Genomic DNA, 20,946 nt, shown 5'->3' on the forward strand with positions numbered 1-20,946 from the left:
GAGCAATTTACATTTGTTGTCTCCAACTATACTTTAGCGACTCATGCTTGCTAACTTCATTTCCTCACCTCCCACTCACTTCTCAAACCACTCCAGTCTAGACTCTATCCCAGCATCAACCAAAACTCAACAATGATTTCCAAACAGGTAAATCCAATGGCTACTTTTCACTCCTCATTTTCTTAAACTCTTAGTAGTTAACTAAAAAGTGTGGGGTCAAAGTAGTACTTGGGGTGGGAATGGGAGCTGGGTGGAAGGGGCAAGGGGGGAAAATGGAGGACATCTGTAATACTCTCAACAAAAATAAAATTTAAAGATATCTGATGGTTAAGCATGTTGAGATTTTCATGGGAATCCAGAGGGCTTCATTAGGCCTGGGGTATGGTTTCTTCACTGCTGTACCATCTACTATGTGCCTGACAAAAGTGCTCAATGTGTGTGGTGTGACTAAACCTCCTCCTCTCCCATGAATTCCATGACATGACTTTCTTTTCTCCTCTTACCTCTCAACTTGGCTTTCCAGTGTGTGTCTTACTGACTCCTTTATATGTGCCTACCTTAAGTTTGATATTGCTCAAGATTCTGTCTCTGGCACTTCTGATTTTATGACATTCAAATAAACTCTTCTTGGGCAATTAATCCCACCTCCATGGTTTGGCTTGCTATCTTTATGCTGACAAATCCCCAGTTCACATCAATACCTCACCTCTCTTCCAAACTCCAAATCCGAATTTCCATCTGCCTTCTAAAGATTTACAAATATATATTAATGGCAATATTTCAACTGGTATATATACAACAGCTGCATCTTTTCCTCCAAATTGTTCTACTTGTTTCCTGTTATGATTAACAGCATCATCCTCTTTCTACTTATCCATGTGGGAAATTTCTAAGCCACTATCACCCCCTTTCATTTGTTTATTCAATAAACCTCAAATCTTGTTGATTCTATTTCCTTCTTTTTTTGGATAGTATTTTCAGTGTGTGTTCTAAAGTACACTGGTTCTTTGGGATGTTAATAGGAGTCACCGAAAAAGTATACAGAATCTAAGATCAAATAAATTTAAGAAATGCTGGGCTGGACAGACTTAAGTAGATTTCTTTTACAGAGGAACTTTTTAGAGCCTTTGATATGCTAATGTAATTCAACATAGGAATACTACATGCATTGTTTTCAAAGTTATTTGGTCACAGAACCTTTTTTTCCCCTCAGCATCAAAGGAAACATTCCTAAAACACATTTTTTTGTAAATGGTGATCTTAATCCCTTTTTTTCTCCTTGTGCCACTATCCTATTCAAAGCCTCTTGCTAACAGACTTACATCAGTTCCCTGGGTGAAGGAGATCTCCCTATCTCCAATATCTTGTCTCTCCATCTTAACCTCTAGAGTTCTCAAGGAGCTATCTTTATAAAAGTTGGAATATGACTCTGCCCAGAGTATTATTATGTTGTTCCTTACCTCTGACTAAATATTCTATATCCAACTAGAATTGTGGGTTTGTCTATTTCTCCTTTTAGTTCTGTCAATGCTTGCCTCATGTATTTTAATGATCTGTTGTTAGGTGCATACATGTTTAGGATTGTTGTCTTCTTAGAGAATGGATTCCTTTAGCCCTTCTTTATTCCTGATAATTTTCTTTGTTTTGAAGTCAGCCATATCTGAAATATAGCTACTTCAGCTTTCTTTTGATTAGTGTTGGCATGATAGATCTTTCTCTATCACTTTATTTTTAACCTATCTGAGTCTTTATATTTAAAGTGGGCTTCTGGTAGACAACATATAGTTGAATCTTAATTTTTCTTAATCTACTCTGATAGTCACTGTCTTTTAATTGGTACATATGTCATTCATATTAAAGCACTTACTGATAAAGCTGGATTAATATCTATCATGGTTATAACTATTCTCTAGTTGTTTTACTTCTTTCTTTCCCCCCTCTTCTCTGCCTCGTCTTATTTTGAGAATTTATATTACTCTATTTTATATAACTCTTGGTATTAAACTTCTTTTAAAAAATTTAGTGGTTGCCCTTGAACTTACAATATAACCCAACCTAATCTAAATTCACCTTCAAATATACTGTATGCTTCATGTGGACTATGGTTACACTTGAGTATTCCCAATTTCTACCTCCTGTCCCAAGTGACATGGCTGACATTTATTCCACTTACCTGTATGTTATAATCTCCCAATATATTGCTACTATTACCGATTTAAAGTTATGTTTTAGGTAAGAATAAGAAAACTAAAAAAGATTTTATTTTACCTTCATTTATTCCTTTATGTAGATCTGAATTTTTTGACCTATTATAATTTTCCTTCTGCTAAAGAACATTTCTTCCAGGAAAGATTTGCAGGTAATGAATTCTCTCAATTTTTGTTTTTCTGAGAAAAATTTTTATCTCCTTTACTTTGAAGCATGATTTTGCTGGATATAGAATTTTAGGTTGGTGGTTTTTCCTTTCAACTCTAAATATTTCACTCCACTCTCTTCCTGCTTGTGTGCTTTCTGATGAGAAGTGTGATATAATTTTTATCTTTGTCTCACTATATTTGAGGTCTCTCTCTCTCTCTCTCTCTCTCTCATCTCCCAACTTCTTTCAAGATTTGCTATCTTTGGTTTTCTACAGTTTGAATATGATATGCCTAAGTGTGGTTTTATTTTTCCTGTGTTATGTGAGCTACCTGGATCTGTAGTTTAGTGTCTGTCACTGTTATTGGGCATTATTACTTCAAATATTTCTTCTGCTATATTCCCTCGTCTCCTTCTAGCATTTTCTAATTATGTGTAATGTTATACCTTTTGATATTTTCCCACAATTTTTGGGTGTTCTAGGGTGTTTTCACTCTTTTATCTCTTTGTGTTTCAGTTTTTGAAGTTTTGATTACCTTGAATTCAAGCTCACTGATTCTTTCCTGGACTGTGTTGAGCAGGGGTCCTCAAACTTTTTAAACAGGGGGCCAGTTCACTGTCCCTCAGACCGTTGGAGGGCCGGACTATAGTTTAAAAAAAAACTATGAACAAATTCCTATGCACACTGCACATATCTTATTTTGAAGTAAAAAAACAAAATGGGAACAAATACAATATTTGTATTTGTATGTGGCCCGCGGGCCGTAGTTTGAGGACCCCTGGTGTTGAGTCTACTGATGAGTCCATCAAAGCCATTCTTCATTTCTGCTAGTTTTTCTAGAATTCCTTTTGATTCATCCTGAGAGTTTTCATCTCTCTACTTACATTATTTGTCTGTTATTGATGTTGTCTACTTTTGCCATTAAAACCCATAATATGTTAATCATAGTTATTTTAAGTTTCCTGTCTGGTAATTCTAACATCTGTGTCATATCTGAGTATGGTTCTGATGCTTCCTTTGTCTCTTCAGATTATATTTTTTCTTTTGTCATGCTGTGTAATCCTCCCCCTCCCCCACAAAAAACCCTGGACATATTGTATCAGTTAATAGGAACTGAAGTTGTTACAGGAAGGACTTACGTTAATCTAGGAGTTGGGATGTATCTGATGTTTGTTGTGGCTATAGATACCAGAGACTTCAAATTTCTCCTCTGTCATTGTTTTTCTCTCCTCTTGACTTTGTATTTCTCTAGGTACTCTTTTCAGAGTCTGTGTTTTGCAGCTCTTTCAGCTATAATCTACTATTATTATACAGGAGCCCTGTTAATGTGATGGTAAGGTGTAAGGAAGGGAAATGATATTTAATCTTATGACAAAATCTCGGTTTTTAAGTGGGCCTGTGCCTTGAGGTTGTGACTTTCACAAATATTTCTCCAGTGATATAATTTTCCCTCCTGTCCCCTTACTCCCGTCCCTGGCTGTAGCACTCCTAATCTATTTACTTTAAGCCCTGACACCTGAGGACGCTTTCCTTCCTCCCCCACAATCAGAAGACAAAAGGGGGCTTCAGTGGGGAGGAATCTAGGATAAAGTTTCAGAATTGTGCTCTGGCCAAGTCCTCTTCCCTGGAGTGGAGGCCTTTGTTATGAAGACCACAATAGATTTCACAATGATTACCCTTCCACCTCTCCAAGCCCAATCTTCACCTTGGGAATATGGTGGGGTTTCTGGAGGGGAAGCCTAAGAAAGTGTGAGCCCTATGACCCCTGCTCCTACAAACATAGTGAGTGCAGCTCCCAGGAGTCTCTACCTCTCATGCTACTCTACACTCCGCCTCTAGCAATTTGTCCAAATTACCATTTAAGTCTTTGCACCAGAGGTTTCTGCTCCAGGTAAACAGACTGTGTGTCTCTATAGATGTGCCTGCCTCTACAGATGTTGGGATGGCAGTTTCCCCTATGACCTCAGTTCTTTGATGTAAGAAAAGTCATTGGTTCTCAGCTTGTCTAGCTTTTTTCTCCCTGTAAGGTTTGGCGTGATAACTTCCAAGGTCTCTACATGCTGAATCTAAAACTGAAAGTTCCCCCTTACTCTATTACTGATTGAAATACTACTTCAAGGCCATCAAACCCAAGGGGCCAAGCCTTACTAATCTATTTCTGTATTTCATGGAGGCAATCTGGTCTAGTTATTTTTTAAATGATGCTTTAGAAACCAGACCTGTTTGAATCTTGATTCCACCGCTTATGAGTTAAGGTATATGACATCAGTTATTTTATCTGTGAAAAGCAGTACCGTTGACTAGAACTTTCTCGGATGATGAAAATGTTCTTTATCTCTTCTGCCCATGACAGGCACATGTGCCTATTAAGCACCTGAAAAGTGGCTAGTGCAACTGAGGAAATGGAGTTCTTATTTTAATGAAATTTAAATCAAATAGCTGCGTATGGCTAGTGGCTTCTGAGTTGGATAGTGCAGCTCTAAGGCTTTAGCAGTGTAGACAGTGGATGAACAAATATGCTATTTTTATTCTCCTTGGGTCATTCAAAGTAAAAATATAGACTGATGTAATATTGCATCATCTGGGAGTATGAGGCCATGGCAGCAAAGCTTCTGGTTAGTAGAAGGTAGTCCCTGACTCTAAAGGCATTTTTTTTTTTTAACAAAAGAAGATTGTGATGTGAAATATGTCAACTAAGATGTTTATTCTTCTGGGCAGCTGAGGTGTTTATTCTTCTTCCCTGGGAATCGTTGCCCCAGACAAACGTGTGCATTCAGTGCAGACACTGAGATTTGTGTGGTTTTAGGCATGTTACACTTTAGTCTGTTCACACATTATCTCCCAACCCTATAATGATGATAATGTTGATTCCATTATATGGGCGAGGAAATGAAGACCCCAGAGAGGTTAAGTGACTTGATCAAGGACACATTCAAGCTTCACAGCCTCAAACACAGAAACTGGGGGCTCTGAAACAACCCCTATTCCACCATGCCAAAATCAGTCCTTACTGAACTTCACTGCGGTTCCATTTCATCTCTAACCGCACTGACATCAGACAGTAGTGGAAACTGAACATTAGCTTCCAGAGCCCTCATGGTGGACCTCTGGGAACCACAGAGCTGGGCCCTTGTCTCAGAAATGCAACATGTCCCTCCTATTTGTACCTGCTGTGTCTTCTGGTTTGATGTAAAAAAAAAAAAAGTTTCTGTAAAGGCAAGTGGCAGGTGACCTGCGTGGGAAGTCTTTGGAAGAAAGGAAGCTTTGGCAATCACACAGTGAAGGTAGCGACAACCACCACAGTATATGTGTGTGCGAGTGGGGGGTGCCTATCTCTTTCCCCTCCATCCCAGAGTGTGCTTTCTCCTATTCAGCCCACTTCTCCTAAAATCTCATACCTGGAGACAGGCAGTTCAGCAGGTGCTCTGTCCAATATGCTTGCCTTAAACTGCAAACGTAAAAGGCTCAGACTTACGTAGTACCCTTTGCAAATACCTATTACAGCACCATTCAGAATGAGCTGCTGCACAAGTAACTTTTGCACCTGACTTGCATCTCTTGGTCAGGAGAGAGAGAGAGAGAGAGAGAGAGAGAGAGAGAGAGAGAGAGAGAGAGAGAGAGAGAGAGAGAGACTCTGCATTTATTTTTTGGAATTAGTCCTGGCAGCCAGTTCCTAGGATGCTTTATAGCAGTGACTCTCAAAGTGTGGTCCAGCAGGAACGGCATCACCTTGGGAACCTGCTGGAAATGGAAACTCTCAGTCCCCACCCCAGACCTACAGATCAGAAGCTCTTCCAGTGAGACCCCAAGTCTCTGTTTGGACAAGTCGTCCAGGAGAGCCACTGCTTTAGAGTATGGAGGCAATTAAATGACACCAAGCAATGAGTTAGTAAGGCTACACAAAGGTTCCTCAGGCCCACGAAACCACTGCTTTTAGCCAGTGTAATCCTCACACCAGCAACAGCAGCAGCCGCAGCCCTGGGAGCTTGTGAGAAGTGCGGGACCTCAGGCCTACTATCCCAGACCCTACTGAATCAGAATCTGCATGTTTATCAAATTCCCAGGGAATTTGAAAATACATTCAAATTTGTGAACTACTGATCCTCACTTACACTGAGGTTTGTTTTGTTTGAAGAGTTTAGGCATAGAGAACCAGGGAGGCAAAAAGATTTTTTTGTGTGTGTGGATTTGATTTGGATCCTAAATAATGATAGATTTCTTTAATTAAAACTTTAGGAAAGGAGGTGGGGGGACACAATGGTCTAAATGATTAAAACCCCAATTAAGCAGAAACTTACACTTGACATTTCCACGTTGCCTGTCCCTCCTGGTCTCTGGCAACTCTGACCACACTCTCCCCTTTCACGTGCTTGCAGATCTATTTATGTTGGCAAAATTTCCCAGGGAAATTCTGTCGTCATGTAAATTTAGCAAGAGAGGCAAGTTATCAATTCTCACACGTAAAATACTGGAGAACCCCTTTCTGGCATGCCCCATTGCGAGAAGTGGTGAAGATAACATGGGAATAGGAGCCCACAGTCTCTCCTATGTGTGCAAGGCACTGTCCAGCATGAAGGTGAGGTTCTGAGCCCTGAGAAAGCACCTTAATGAGTTGAATGCCATCCTCCCACCCCACCGACAGCTCTGCTAAGAACTTAGGAGCTGCATGCGCAGCAGTAGGACAAATCCAATCGTCTATAATGACTCAGATGGAGTCATTAAAGACCAACAAATTGCCAATCTAAGCATTGAGAATGCAGATTGAGCGCCCATTATTGCCTTTTGGATCAAAGAAAAAATGCCTACGTGTGTCTTTACTCAACAGGCAATAATGGCTCTGAAAAAGCTGGCACACGTGAGGAAGTAATAGTCATTTTCAAAGCAATAATGATAACACATCTTACAAAACACCGAGGAATAGGGTTACACAGTGCCTCCACATACCCTATGTCATTGCATCCTTACCATGAGTGGGAGTGGGGGAAGCTGTTACATTCAGTGCAGATGAGGAACCTGCTTCTCTGGGAGGTTAGGAGACTTACCCCAAATCGCATACCTATGAGAACTGGGACTTGAGCTTGGCTTTTCAGACGCCAAACCCAGTGTTCTGTTCACAACAGCTGGATTTGAGCCTTGCTACTATAGCTGTACTCCACTGGACCAGCAGCATCAGTGTCACCTGAGAGCTTGTTAGACGTTCAGAATCACGGTCCCACCCTAGGCTGAATCAGAATCTGTATTTTCCCTACACACCCAGGTGATGTGTGGGTACCTTAAAGAGCCTAAGAGCAATCAAGCTTACTCAGTATGACCACTTGCTGTACCAAAACCAGAACAAAAACAAGTAACAGTGAAAACGTCACAAAATGAAGGGACCGAATATCACAAGATTGTTGAGAACTTATGAGAGTTCTATAGCAGAGATGCCTTTTGTCTTGAGACAATAGGAAGAATTGACAAAAGCTGTATTTAACACATTTGTGGTGCCCATGGGAAATGGGGAAAGGAATGTCATCTCCAGTGCTGAGAAATTAGTTCTAGTGCTTCCGTTAAACTTACTAGAGAAACACTGATTTTTTTGTCAGTATCATATTTTTAAGTTCACCTCTTAGAACAAATCTTTCTGTTCACATGAGCTCCCTTAAGAACGACTCAGTAACATCAGGATAATCTCTTGAACATTGGTGTTACATCTGGAAAAACTACTTGTCCTTGATTTTTAAAAATGTGCTTCAGCCGAAACTGGTTTGGCTCAGTGGACAGAGCGTCAGCTTGCGGACTGAAGGGTCCCGGGTTTGATTCCGGTCGGGGGCATGTACCTGGGTTGCGGGCACATTCCCAGTGGGGGATGTGCAGGAGGCAGCTGATCGATGTTTCTCACTCTCTATCCCTCTCCCTTCCTCTCTGTAAAAAATCAATAAAATATATTTAAAAAAAAATGTGCTTCATGTTTATACTAGAGGCCTGATGCACGAAATTCGTGCAAGAGTAGGCCTTCCTTCCCCCGGCTGTTGGCACCGGCTTCCTTCTGGCACCGGGGACCCAGGCTTCCCTCACAGTCTGGGCTTTGTCTGGAAGGTTGTCCGGAAGGACGTCTGGTCTAATTAGCATATTATGTTTTTATTATTATAGATTTGAGTATATTTGTGGCCTAAGTTTTGAGACTTTAGTTCATTTAATTAAGGACACGTGTAGTGGAGAGCTGACTTTCAGGGTGCTCCCTGGGAACTGCAGAGTGCTCCACCCTCCCGCATGGGAATGGGCCACTGGATAAGGAGGTCAAGTTTACATCTTTCCAAACTGTACTCGGACCAGAGAAGGTGGTCAGTTGTTCAGTTTCCTAAGAATTTCTCCTCATATAAAGTAAATGTCAGAGATCCTGAAGCAGAATGGATGCTTATTGCTTACCATCAAGTTTGGAACCAAGAATCAAAAAATAAAGACAGATTTAAAGAAGTTACATGGTCATGCTAGCAGACAAAATTATATTTGACCCAAATAAATTAATGGGGAAAAGAGAGAACATTTTCCATCCTATAAGTCATCGACCAGCAACTCTCTATTAAGCACCTACTGCACAGTCCACATTATGCTAGGTTCTAAGAGAGATTTGGAAATACTTTATGGGACATTGTTCCTGTGCTTGAAGCGCTTATGATCTTGCTGAAGAGAAACTAACATGTGACAATACAGCAAATTATATAATAGTGTATAGCTAAGCATTCAAGAATATGGATATGACTGAAAGCCAGACGGATTTAAAGGAGGGAAGGAGCCATTCTGGAAGGTCTTAGAAAGTAGGAGACATGTAAGTTTGACATAGAGTGAATGCAGTTCTAGAGAGAACAATAAAAGTGGATGTGTAAAGTGGCCATCTTTATCTCTTGTTACCATTCAGATGGAAAAAATCTAGAAACATGATTTCCCTCATATGTGGGGTATAAAACTGAAAGTAACAAATGAACAAACAAGACAAATGAACAAAGACGTATAGACACAGACAACAGTATGGTGGTTACCAGAGGGAAAGGGGGGAGGTAGAAAAGAGTAAAGGGGGTCAAATATATGGTTACGGAAGATTTGACTTTGGGTGGTTAACACACGATACAGTGCACAGATGATGCATTATAGAATTGTACACTTGAAACCTATATAATTTTAATAACCGAGGTCACTCAAATAAACTTAAATTTGTTTTTAAAAAAGTAGATGTGTGAAAATGGGGGCCTGTAGACTTCTCTTGTATTCCTAATAGGAAGAGGGAAGGGCGGGGTACTTAAATGTGTGTGTGTGTGTGTGGGGGGGTGGTGGAAGGGTTGGCATACAAAACCATAAGGCCCACTGGTGTCCAGGCCCCGTTTGGAATCATGTTTACCACCATCCAGTGACAAAACGCAAACTGGCAGTTGCTTATCAAGTTCAAGAATAAACCAAACAGCGATGCTGGATCATTCTTGCCTGTAAGCTTCATGGAGCTGGGGTCACGGCCATGTTGTTGAGTGAAGGGATGAACACCCCATAGGAATGTGGGCCCTCAGCTTCCAGATGTGTAACTCCAGGTGGGGGTTAAGATCCTTAGGGCAGATTTTCTTATGGCCTCACCACATCCTCTCAGTTCACACTCACCCCTGCACGTCAAGACCACTTACTGCAAAGCCCTGCAGCTCTTTTACTTGATGCTTTTCCACAACAACAACAGAACCAATTCTGATTATAGGGACACATATAGCATCTGAAATGGCCAGATATTTATTGAATGCTCCCGGATGCAGCTGGATCAACTACCGGTGTCCGGAGAGGTGGGGAATAAATATCCAGTTTCTCCATCTCAAGTGGGGATAACTTGGTCACATGTTCTACAGTGCCTCCCAGAGTTCTCCAGTGAAACGGAGTCCTGGGTGCCCACAGTGGACGCTTCCTTGAGAATACTCCCTTGACTGGCTTCCTGCTACTCCCTCTTTCAAGTCCCCATTCCCTTACCGGTGTTTTCGGACATTACCTCCCATGGTAACTGCTTGTACTCCAACCCTCATCTCGATTGTACATGGAACCCGCAAATTAAACCTAAAGGAGAAGACCTAACAAGGGGCATCTTTCAAAATACCAGAAACAATATGCTCAAGAGGATTTCTTCGAGAGCGAGGAGATAAAAATAGCTTCCTCATTCCCTCGTTGCCTCCTTTTGTTCAAAATCTGCATTCTGAAGTTGAAGGCACGGCATATTATTCAGGGTTTCCCATATGAAATACCAAGTGGTGTTGATTTCTGTTTTTTTGTGTGTGTGGTTTTTTTTTTTTCCTTTAAAGGTTAGAGATTACTCACCTCCCCTGCTGGTCATTAAATCAGTCTGGCAGGATTCCGCGGAAGTTCTGTGGCCTTCCGGGCATGTGGCGGTAGCACAGGCAGTGCGGCAGACAGGCCTGCTTGCTGTGATGTGCTACCGAGCAGGTGACTTCAAAGGTCTAGCTCACGTATCACTTGGGGCTCACACTGAGCCCCAAAGTCAGGTACCAGATGGCACGTCCCACAAAGTCAAACTTGATCAGATCCCCAGTACCTTGCATCTCTCTACCTCCTGTGCTAAGAGCTGCTGAAACCGCTGAGGCAGGAAACAAACCATTTCTTTTAGCTTACTTCTCCTCCTCTTAGTTATCCTAAGGAGTCGCCAGTTAAATGTGCAGCTGTTTTGTGAGGTTTCTAAGTCTGGCGAATCCTGAGAGGTTCATTTTTTGTGTTAATTAAAAAAAATCACCCTTCTCTAAGTCTAATATAGCATCCATCAAGATCCTATGAGTCATTAAGAAGGTGGGCTTCTTCTCACATGCCAGCTTTATATTTAAATTTCAGTTTTAATTAGCAGTTTACCCAAAGTCTGTCCCAAGTGCTTATACACATGGGGAAGTAAAAGACTGCTCTCCAAATCGAAATGATATGCGCCAGGTGGGCATCTGAGGATACTAGTCACACAAATGAAATGTACTCAGAAACCAGACAACCCTAGAAAAATATTATGCTTGGATTATTTGGATATTCCTCCTATGAAATCAAAGGGGAATGAAAAGCAATCTTGATCTCTTTTCAAATTTCCCCCAGTGCAAAAATAAAGCGCAAAGCCACACTATGCTGCATACCTGAAACTAAGGTCATATTGAATGCCAGCTATCATTGAAAAATTAAAAAACAATTTAAAAGGCAGTTGGCTGGTCCAGAAGATACACAAATACTGCCCTCAGAAAAGTCACCGAAAGGACTGGACTGCCCACGATGTCACAGCACCTGTCAGCAAACAAAGCACCCTGAGATGCTAAGAGCAGATTGCGGCATTAGCATCTGCGGAAATGACCTTTAAGGTGCCTTCCAAACCCAAGGGTCTTTGATTCCTTGTCCCTTAGATGCAAGTTCTTCTTTTGACATTTTATGTTCATAAACACAAAGCAGATGAACTAGGCAACAAAGCACCACCTCCCGCCTCCTGGGCAGGTCCCCACTCACAGCGGCGTCTTACACGCTCAGGACAAGCCCGGCCCAGCGGGTGACTGCTACAGAGTGAGGGTCAGAACTGCCGGGAACGGGCACTCTGACAAATCTCAAGGCCAGGGTCAATTCAGCAGCTTTGCCATTCAAGCAGTTACACTGCATTCCGTTTCTTGGGTTCCTCTTCGGTGGGACTTAGACCATCAAGGGCAGAGCTAGAGGAGAGAGCAAGATAACTCCACCTTGGGGAAGGCCACCCTGAAAAATCTGGCCTCTGCCCAACTGCCCCAAAGAGCATTTCCTAAGAGGTCATGCTATTTGCCCCCAAAGTTCTAGAAAATTTTGGCAGTTTTTCATTTTATATAATCATTGCAGCTGCAAGAAACCCCCCAAACACCCCCCCCCAAAAAATAAAACAGAGGAAACAGACAAGCAGGGTTGGGACCAGGTAATTCTTTGCTGTGCAGGGCTATCCTGTGCATGCAGGGTGTTTAACAGAATCCATGATCTCCACCCACTAGATGCCAGCAGCAACCCACTGCCAGTTATGCCAATCAAAAATGTCCCCAATCACTGCTGAGTGTCCCCTGGGGGGCACAGCTGCCCCTGTTGAGAACCACTGCCTTCGAGGTTAACAGCACTGACTACTTGAAAATGTCCTAGTAAGCAAGGTTTGGAATACAGGACAGGAACTTCTTCAGGTAAAGGACTAAAGAGTCAACAGTTTTGGCTTTGAGAGCCACATGCCATCTCCACCTCATATTTTTCTTTGTTTTTGTCGTGATATATGTTTTTAAAAATGTAAAAACTTCTAATCTTGGAAATAGTCTTACATATGCTGATCCTTATACTATAGGGAAATGTTGGCGAGTCCCTTAATGATGGGAAGTGCTGAGGTCGTATTTGGAAAAACTGGGATCCTGATGCAGCTACCAGGTCTTCGTGACCCTGAGCTAGCAATTATTCTGCCCTTCTTGGAAAACATAAAAAGTTTCAATAAAATAGAAACTCGGTATTTGAACAAAATGACATTCCCCAGTAAGTGGAAATACGTCTGCATTTCAACGCCTCCCTCCGTTTGGGGAAAAAAAAAAATCCTACAAAGAACCTATCCAATTTCAAAACTGAAATATACAGAGATTAACAAGGACAGAAAAATGATTTCTTGGAAAGAGAGAAGCCTATCAACTGCCTGAAAAGTTGTAAAAATAAAAAGGTCATTTTGAAAATCTATGTTAAAGTGGTTTCTGGGGAATTTTCTTGACCCACCACATAAGGTCTGAGTAAACCAGGGCTGGCCCATTTGATAAGTATTTGCTGAGGGTCCATGAGGCACCTGGGACTGTGTGAGGCACTAGAGTTGAATCATTGAACCCGGCCAGTGAACAGCGCTCAAACTTCAAATTGCCATGTTCCTCATCCAGAGATTTTTTTTTTCAGTAAAAGATTCGATATTTCGCCGAAACCGGTTTGCCTCAGTGGATAGAGCGTCGGTCTGCGGACTGAAGGGTCCCAGGTTCGATTCCGGTCAAGGGCATGTACCTGGGTTGCGGGCACATCCCCAGTGGGGAGTGTGCAGGAGGCGGCTGGTCAATGTTTCTCTCTCATCGATGTTTCTAACTCTCTATCTCTCTCCTTTCCTCTCTGTAAAAACTCAATAAAATATATTAAAAAAAAAAAAAAAAGATTCGATATTTCTATCTTTGGATAGCGCTCTTCATAAATATTTTGTGTTTTACTTTGGACACTCAGAGTTTCTGTACAGGGTGGGGCCAACGTAGGTTTACAGTTGTTCATATGAAAAATAACACAATAATTAATACATAATAACACAAGGATAAACTCTGTTTCAGATACTTAACACTGGAAGCCTACTTTTGCCCAACACTCTGTGGCTTTTCATTGACATCAGGAAGAATCGGTCAAGAGAATCTATAATAATAAAAGTGTAATATGCTAATTAGACCAGACGTGCTTCTGGATGACCTTCCGGACTGTCCTGAGTGCCTGCCACCGGCCAGAGGGAAGCCCTGGTCCCGGGTGCTAGAGGGAAGCTGGTGCTGGCAGCCAGGGGAAGGAAGGCCTACTCTTTTTTAAAATATATTTTTATTGATGTCAGGGAGGAAGGGAGAGGGAGAGAGATAGAAACATCAATGATGAGAGAGAATCATGGATTGGCTGCCTACTGCACGCCCCACACTGGGGATTGAGCCCACAACCCAGGCATGTGCCCTCGACTGGAATCGAACCCAGGACCCTTTGGTCTGCAGGCCGATGCTCTATCCACTGAGCCACACCAGCCAAGGCAGGAAGGCCTACTCTTGCATGAATTTCGTGCATCGGGCCTCTAGTTCTTATGATCTACTAACCACTGTTAAGAACAACTGTATGGGATGAGTACGAGACTTTGGTCAAATATCCTTCATTTGTGTAACAAAAATGTACATTTTAAATCATTCAAGTAGTTTATCATATGGAAGGCAGTACATTATAGTGAAAAGAGCACTGTGCTGGGAGTCAAACACCCTGGGTCCCAGTCCTGGCTCTGTCTTTGTCTTTTTTCATGGACAAATCAGCTAATTTTTAAAGAGTAGTTTTCGCACTTGTAAAATGGAATTGCAGCACTTTCCTGCCTACCCCGAGGCACTTACTGTATCTAAACATCCTGATGTTTACATTTTATAAATTGTTATAAAGATGATAGCATCATTACAAAGAGTGGACTGAACCGGTTCTTCACTGTCCGCAGATGACTCTGAAATAAATCAAGTATCGTCTTGATCACAGCCCAGAACAATTATCAACAAGACCTTCTTGTGCTTCATTTTAGATGATTAAGAAAAAACATCTCTATTAAAACTCGTGAGACCCTACCCAGAAATTTGCTCTGAGAGAAACATCGTGTATTTTCTGTTAAAATATGATAATGAGCTAAATTTAATCTTCTAGTGAAATGAAGACTTTTGAAGATCAACATTTATTTAAAGAGGTTCAGAAATTAATGGTGGATCCCTTAGCAGCACCATCAGGCTACTCACTTTCATCCAAAATGACATGTTTGCCACACAGCCTGCAGAGGAAACCACTGTGAGGAAGAGTCACCCCTCTCATAGTTTGGGGCTCAGTTCTATGCTGCACGGTCAGAGGATGGCAATCATATATCCCTTGCCCAAATTTCAGAAAGCTCCTCCAAATCCGATCAGCTGGCTTTTCAAATGTGGATTTTTTTTTTCTGTGATACTCTCAATTATATTTCAAAAACAACCTGGGTTTTTATTTTTTGTCATCATCCTAGTCCAGTCCATTTCCGATCAGAAAGTAGCCAGACTAATATCCCAAGAAGAATCTCCTTCATTGAATCAGCCTGCAGTGGGTATCTGATGTGAATCTGAGGTACGACCAAGAACGCTATGAGGAGTGAAGGACATGGCCCTGTAAGTCACTTCCTCTAGTTTCCCAGCGGGGCCTGAAAAAGCCTTGAGCCAACTCTGCTTTGTCCAATTCACTTCTAATGCAGTGCAATAAACCAGGCAGGGGCTGGCTGGTGTTGTGTACAATGTTAACTGTCAGTTGCTGTCCTTGATGCCAGCAACCAAGTATCAGCATAACACTAGTAAGGGCAGAAACAGTGACTCCCACTCCTGACACCTTTTGTAAAGGACACGTCTTCATCATGTCTCTAATAGAAAAAAAGAAAGAAAAGAAGCGCTCATTCTCACACTTTACATTACCATGACTACTGAAGGTCCATTTTTCTGTCCTTCGGCTCCATACCTACCAAATATAGGAGTTGGATGTAGAAAGAAAAAAATGGATACATAAAATCAAAGGCAATCCCCTCAGTGTCATAAGTCTGTGTTTTTATAAGCTGTTTGAATTTATTTGACCAGAGAGCCAGCTGCTGGAAATCAGTTCTGAGCACTATTCCACTGGGTTTTGATTTTTCCCAGACACCTAGAACATGAAAAAGCACTCCATTTCTTAAAACAATTCACTGGCAGGACTGTTGTCCTTTAAAGTTGCCCTTTAGACAGGGATGCAAAGCCAGTCTCCTCCTCTCTCCAACTTTCTCTTATAATACAGTTTTCTGTCTTGAACAGATCAAAGTCAAATAGGAGAGAAACAGTCCAGGTGAAAAGAGATCTGATGTGCCTGTTGATGTCTCATTAACCTTGAGAGTGAATGTAATTGGTGATTGCCTGTCACACAGGCATGGGGGTTTGTTGGGAGGGGGGAAGCCAGTGGAAACATCACCTGGGGGGGGGACCAGAAATACAAAGAGAAGCATCATTTAGTAGATCATCTAGCAAAACATGGGGCAGCTTTCCAACGATCAGGATTGGCTAAATTATAGTTTCCTTAAGCCTGTGATGAAACTACTACGTGTTTCCGTGAGAAAGCATTGGGAGCTGTATCTGTGTGCCAAAATACGTTCACTGAGGTATTGGGGGGAAACACTTTGATGTTGGAAATATAATCATGAGAAAAGCAAATATTTTGGGATTAATGTTACTAAGGCTCTGTGATGAGTGAGTATGTGTGATGTGTGTGCCATTAAAAATATCACAAGCCACCCAATGTGGGAATGCCTTGATTCCACTGAGTCCCTAGTCAGATTCCCCTCATTACTAATTACTGATTGATAATACGTCAACAGATAGAGGGAGGTAAGTTAGCTTGTCTCTAGAGATAAAGGGTTACCTGTGGAGGAAAAGAGGACAGAGTCCCCCAGGTTCACTGGCTGACTCCTCTTGGGATAAGAAGAAGAGCAATCTAACCAGCTTCTAATCCCAGCTCTAGACCAGAGACCCACGCAAAAGCAGCCCCTCCCATCCCTCTGCCCCAGGGCTCCATCTGGGACTGGTTCCGGTCTGCCCACCCCAGGGAAGCACCTTAAGTAAACAAGCCCCATAATGCCCCCCAGGGACTCCCATGGAGTAGTCTCACCTATTTTTGCTTTTCCCTCCCAAGGTCTCCGCTTCTCCATCTTTAGTCCCCACTCCTCTGCTTAGGAACTTGCAGAAAGTTATCACTATGAACCTCACTTTTCACACCAGATTCCCACCGCAGGCTGATGCTGGCACAACCTGTTTCCGTGAGAGTCACCCTCTAGCCAGCCGCTTGCTTCCCTGTGCTTTGGTCAGGGCCACACAGCCTGGCTCGTGTTCTCACCCTCTGGCTTTGCCCCTCAACCTCATGCCCAAAGGCGCCCCAAGAAAAGTGGATCCGCGGAATCCCCTCTTTTCCCAAAGAAGTTTCTGCATTTCGAAGGAGAGGAGGTGAAAGATGAAATACCTGTGAATTACAAACATCATTTCCTACCCGAGCAGACAGAGATGGCTACCTGGCTCCCGGGGAGAGGGCAGCAGGGCAGCCCCTGTCCGTGTGAGGGACCACGCTTCTTTCTGGGTGGGTGGGAAGGAGGCATTTTCCTCACCATCCCACCTCACATTCCTTTGCTCCTCATCGCCCCTCCAAAGAGCCCTTCTCAAAACACTCCCGGGGCCAGAAGGGAGAGAAAAGACGAGGGGCGGGAGGAGGTCTCTGAATCCCCTCATGCATAGTATTCAGTTTTCAACTAGCAGGACTTTTTAGTACGTATTTTCTTGTTCTGCTCCTTCCTGGCCCAGTTACCCCAAAGACGCCCAACCCCCAAGACCACGGCAACCAAAACAAGCGCACTGACCACAGCACCCTGGCTGCCGCCGCCCCAACTGTTGCAGCAGCTGTCTGGGTAGCGACGACGGCGGCGAGGGCAGCTCCGGGTCTGGACCCGGACACTCCCGCCCAGGAGGCTGGGAGGCCCCGGGCGGCCTCCGAGGGGCGCGAGGTGCAGGGGAGCCCCTGCGGCAGCCGCCTGGGATAGGAGAGGCGGCGCTCTCAGCCCGGACCCCGCGCACAGCCAGCCCCAGCCGCGGCAGCGGCGCCGGCGGAGGCTGCCCGCGCCCGTCCCCCTCTCACCTTTAAGATCAGGTCGGTGTGATGTTGGTCCAGCATGTTGGCTTTCTGGAAGGAGGTGACGATGACCCGGCCGTAGCGCCCTGGGGTCTGCAGGTCCGAGTAGAGCCGGTGCTTGGAGCGGTTGACCGGGAAAAGGCTGTTAACGAGGTTGCGCTCGATCTTGGCGAGGCTGTGCTGGGGCGCCAGCAGGTGCTCCACGCTCTCCTCGACCTGGTAGCGGCTGAAGCTGGCGCCGAGCAGGATGGAGATGAGCACGGGCGCCGAGGCGAAGAAGACGGGGTGACTGGCAATGAAGTGGCCGAGCCGGGAGAAACACGTCCTCAAGCCCCTGTGCAGAACCTGCCGCAGCATCCTAGAGCAGAGCGGGCGCGGGAGGAGGGCGAGGCGCACGCTCGGCGCGGGCTCGGGCGGCGGCGGCGGCGGTGGCGGTGGTGGCGCCCGCGGTGGCGACGGCGGCGGCGGCGGCGGCGAAAGCGAAGGCGAGACCCGGAGCTCTCCCGGAGCCGCGGCACCACCATCGGGGAGTCCCGCGCCGCGCCTCGGGCTGGTCCCCTCGGGCCAGAGACACGCCCTCCAGCCCGCGGCCCCGCCGGCCCGGAGAGCCCCCCAGCCTGGCGGCCTCCGCGCTGCCCCCACCCCGCCCTACCCCGTGCGCCCTCCCCACCCTCCGCCGCCTCCCCGCCCGAGGGGCTCCGCGCGGCTGGGTCGTTTCCCGGCTCAGCGCGGAAGGGGCCCGGGGCAGCCCCCGCGGCGCGTCATGACCCCACTCACCCGACCCCGAAGGCCAACGACGGGGTGGCGCGGGGAGCGGCGGCGGCGCTATCCCGGGGAGACTCTGCGCGCCAGCCTAGGAACACGAGGACTGAGAATTCCAGGCTACACCCAGTCCCCTCCCCTCCCCATGCTCCCCTCCCCCGGCCCGCCGCTCACGCCTTCTCCTCCCCTGTATCCTCCGGGGAGACCCAGAGATGAATAAAGAAATGGCCCCGATTTTCCAAACAAAAAGTAAAGAGTTCTCCCGGGGGGCATCAGGCGGACCCGCTCAGAGCCGAGCTCCCCCAGAGGCGGAAAGGAGGAGGCTGAAGACTGCGTGCGCTCTGGCTCTCGCCAAGCTCAGGTGGTGGCGCGCACTGGCTGGTGCGGAGAGGGGGTGGGGAGCGAAGACGCTCGAACGTGGAAATCACGCCTCCTTTCAAGTAAGAGCCATTTAAAATAGCCCAACACTGCAGTTTCCGCGGGACCACGGGGTCCGGTGCGTGTCTGGGGTACGTCCGCCCGAAAGGCGCCTGTGGAGAATCTTTATCCAAACCCTCATTTAGGATCGCTCCAGACGGATTGGGGTTGGGCAGTTCTGCTGCGCGCCCCTCAACCTCCCCGCCCCGTCCCCCAGTAATAAAAGTGTTGCTAATGATGGTCAGTCGCTGGAGCCACGGGTCACCAAGCCTCTGGTGCTTTCAGACTCTCGGCTCTCCGCCCTGCCTCCTCCTCCTCCTCCTCCTCCTCCTCCTCCTCCTCCTCCGCCTCCGCGTCGTCCTCCCCCTCCCCCCTCTGTCGTCACAGGCGGGTCTGGGGGACCTGGTGAGGCGGGGCTGGAGCGGGCGCCCGTGCGGGTGTAGAATGTTTGAGAACAGCTGGTCTGGGAGTCCGTAGCGTTACTCCCCTTCTCTCCTCCACCCGACTCTCTCCTCCTCAAATGCGCGAATGTGGGGAGTGGGGGACCCCTTATCTCAGACCTGGAGAGATACCGGTCTCTGAGCGTGCTGAGCCGCAGGGGGCGCGGGGGAGCCCCTGGGCGCCGAAGGCTCGACAAAGTTGGGCGTGTACGTGTGAGCACCAGCCTCGAGCTATCAGGCAGCCACTGTGGTTCCCCTCGAATTCCCCCTCCAGAGAATTCCCCGAGAAGGCGGGCACCGGCTTCGGGCCCGGGATAGACCAACAGCGGCGGGGACGGCCATGCACAGGTACAATTTAGCGCCTTTCGTTGCGCGCTCCCAGCCCCCGGGGTCCATCCACTGCAGCGCAGACCGAGCGGGATCTTGGAGTCTGGGCCACTGAGTCGCTCAGTCCGGCCATGGGGGTGGGGATTGGGGCGTGGCGAGGGGGTCCCCAGGCTTTCCTCCCCTAGCGCTCAGCCTTCGCATCCCAAAGCCTCTGGTAGCTCCTGCTTGGCCTCCTAATACGAAGGGTCAAGCCGCAAATAGAGGCGCGATCCCTGGACTGTGGCCCGCACTACTGAACATGGACATGCATATTAACCAAAGCTGAGGGACGATGGACTGGGCGAGGAGGAGGAGGACGAGGAAGAGGAAGAGGAGGGGAAGAGGAGGAGGAAGAGGAAGAGAGGGGACGAGGAGAGGGAGAGGGAAATGGGTGGGAGAACGCGACTCAGGGAGGTGTTGCTTCCCAATGCCAAGCGGCCCTGCACTTCTCAAACTGAACTTGGGAACTTGCAGGTTGGAAACAGGAAGTCGTGAGCTGGGAAATCCTCCTTTTTTGGTTTCTCTTCTTCCTTCCATCAGACTAGACACTCCTTCCTATAGTCCCTCACCAGCACCTAAAACTGCTACGCCGCCCAGCCCGGGGGTGCAACCGCTCTGCTCCGCCTGCGCTCCGTAGGTCCTTCCAGCCCTCTGTACTCTCCTTCACTTTCTCTGCTCACCCTCGCTATTCCCCACACCGCTCACTGCTTCCAAAGGCTCCTCTTGGGCGCCCAAGTTCACCAGCAGCAGCAGCCAGCACCTCCCCACGCCACTCCGTACTGCCTTCCCCTGGAGGGACATATTGGGAGGGGCTAGAAATTCCCCTGCTACACTCCGCTCGTGCCCTTCCCCCAGCATCTTCATTTCTGCTTGCGGTTCCGCTGCTGCTCTGCAGCGCTTTGCTGATTCACGATGATCGCGGAGGGAAAAGCCTCATTGACTTGTGCCCCTGCAAGCGGCGAGGCGAGCGCGGGGGGCTGCTAGGGCACCCGCTTTGGGAAACCACCCACCACTGCGCAGCCAAGGTGCTAAATGACAGGGTGGGTGCCCTTAGACCGAAAGGCAGGCGCAGGGGGCGGGGGGCGGGGAGAGGGGGGGACGGCGGCGGCAGTGGGAAATACCGGGAGCTACTTCTTTAGGCTTCTTTAAGGCTGAGCAGGGGGGCAGCTGGTGGGT

At 46.3% G+C, this 20,946-nt stretch overlaps 1 protein-coding gene across 1 annotated transcript in view; it reads right to left on the bottom strand.

Moving 5' to 3' along the window:
• Positions 1–18,393, bottom strand: part of PTCHD1 (patched domain containing 1) — a 60,935-nt gene extending 42,542 nt beyond the window's left edge. Inside the window, exon 1 of the mRNA XM_036305968.1 lies at positions 17,792–18,393. Coding sequence (XP_036161861.1) covers positions 17,792–18,142 — 351 coding nt within the window. The 5' untranslated portion in view covers positions 18,143–18,393. The remainder of the gene's footprint in view (positions 1–17,791) is intronic.
• Positions 18,394–20,946: the final 2,553 nt, after the last annotated feature.

Source organism: Myotis myotis, unplaced genomic scaffold (assembly GCF_014108235.1).
Source record: "Myotis myotis isolate mMyoMyo1 unplaced genomic scaffold, mMyoMyo1.p scaffold_m19_p_4, whole genome shotgun sequence".
Taxonomy (NCBI): domain Eukaryota; kingdom Metazoa; phylum Chordata; class Mammalia; order Chiroptera; family Vespertilionidae; genus Myotis; species Myotis myotis.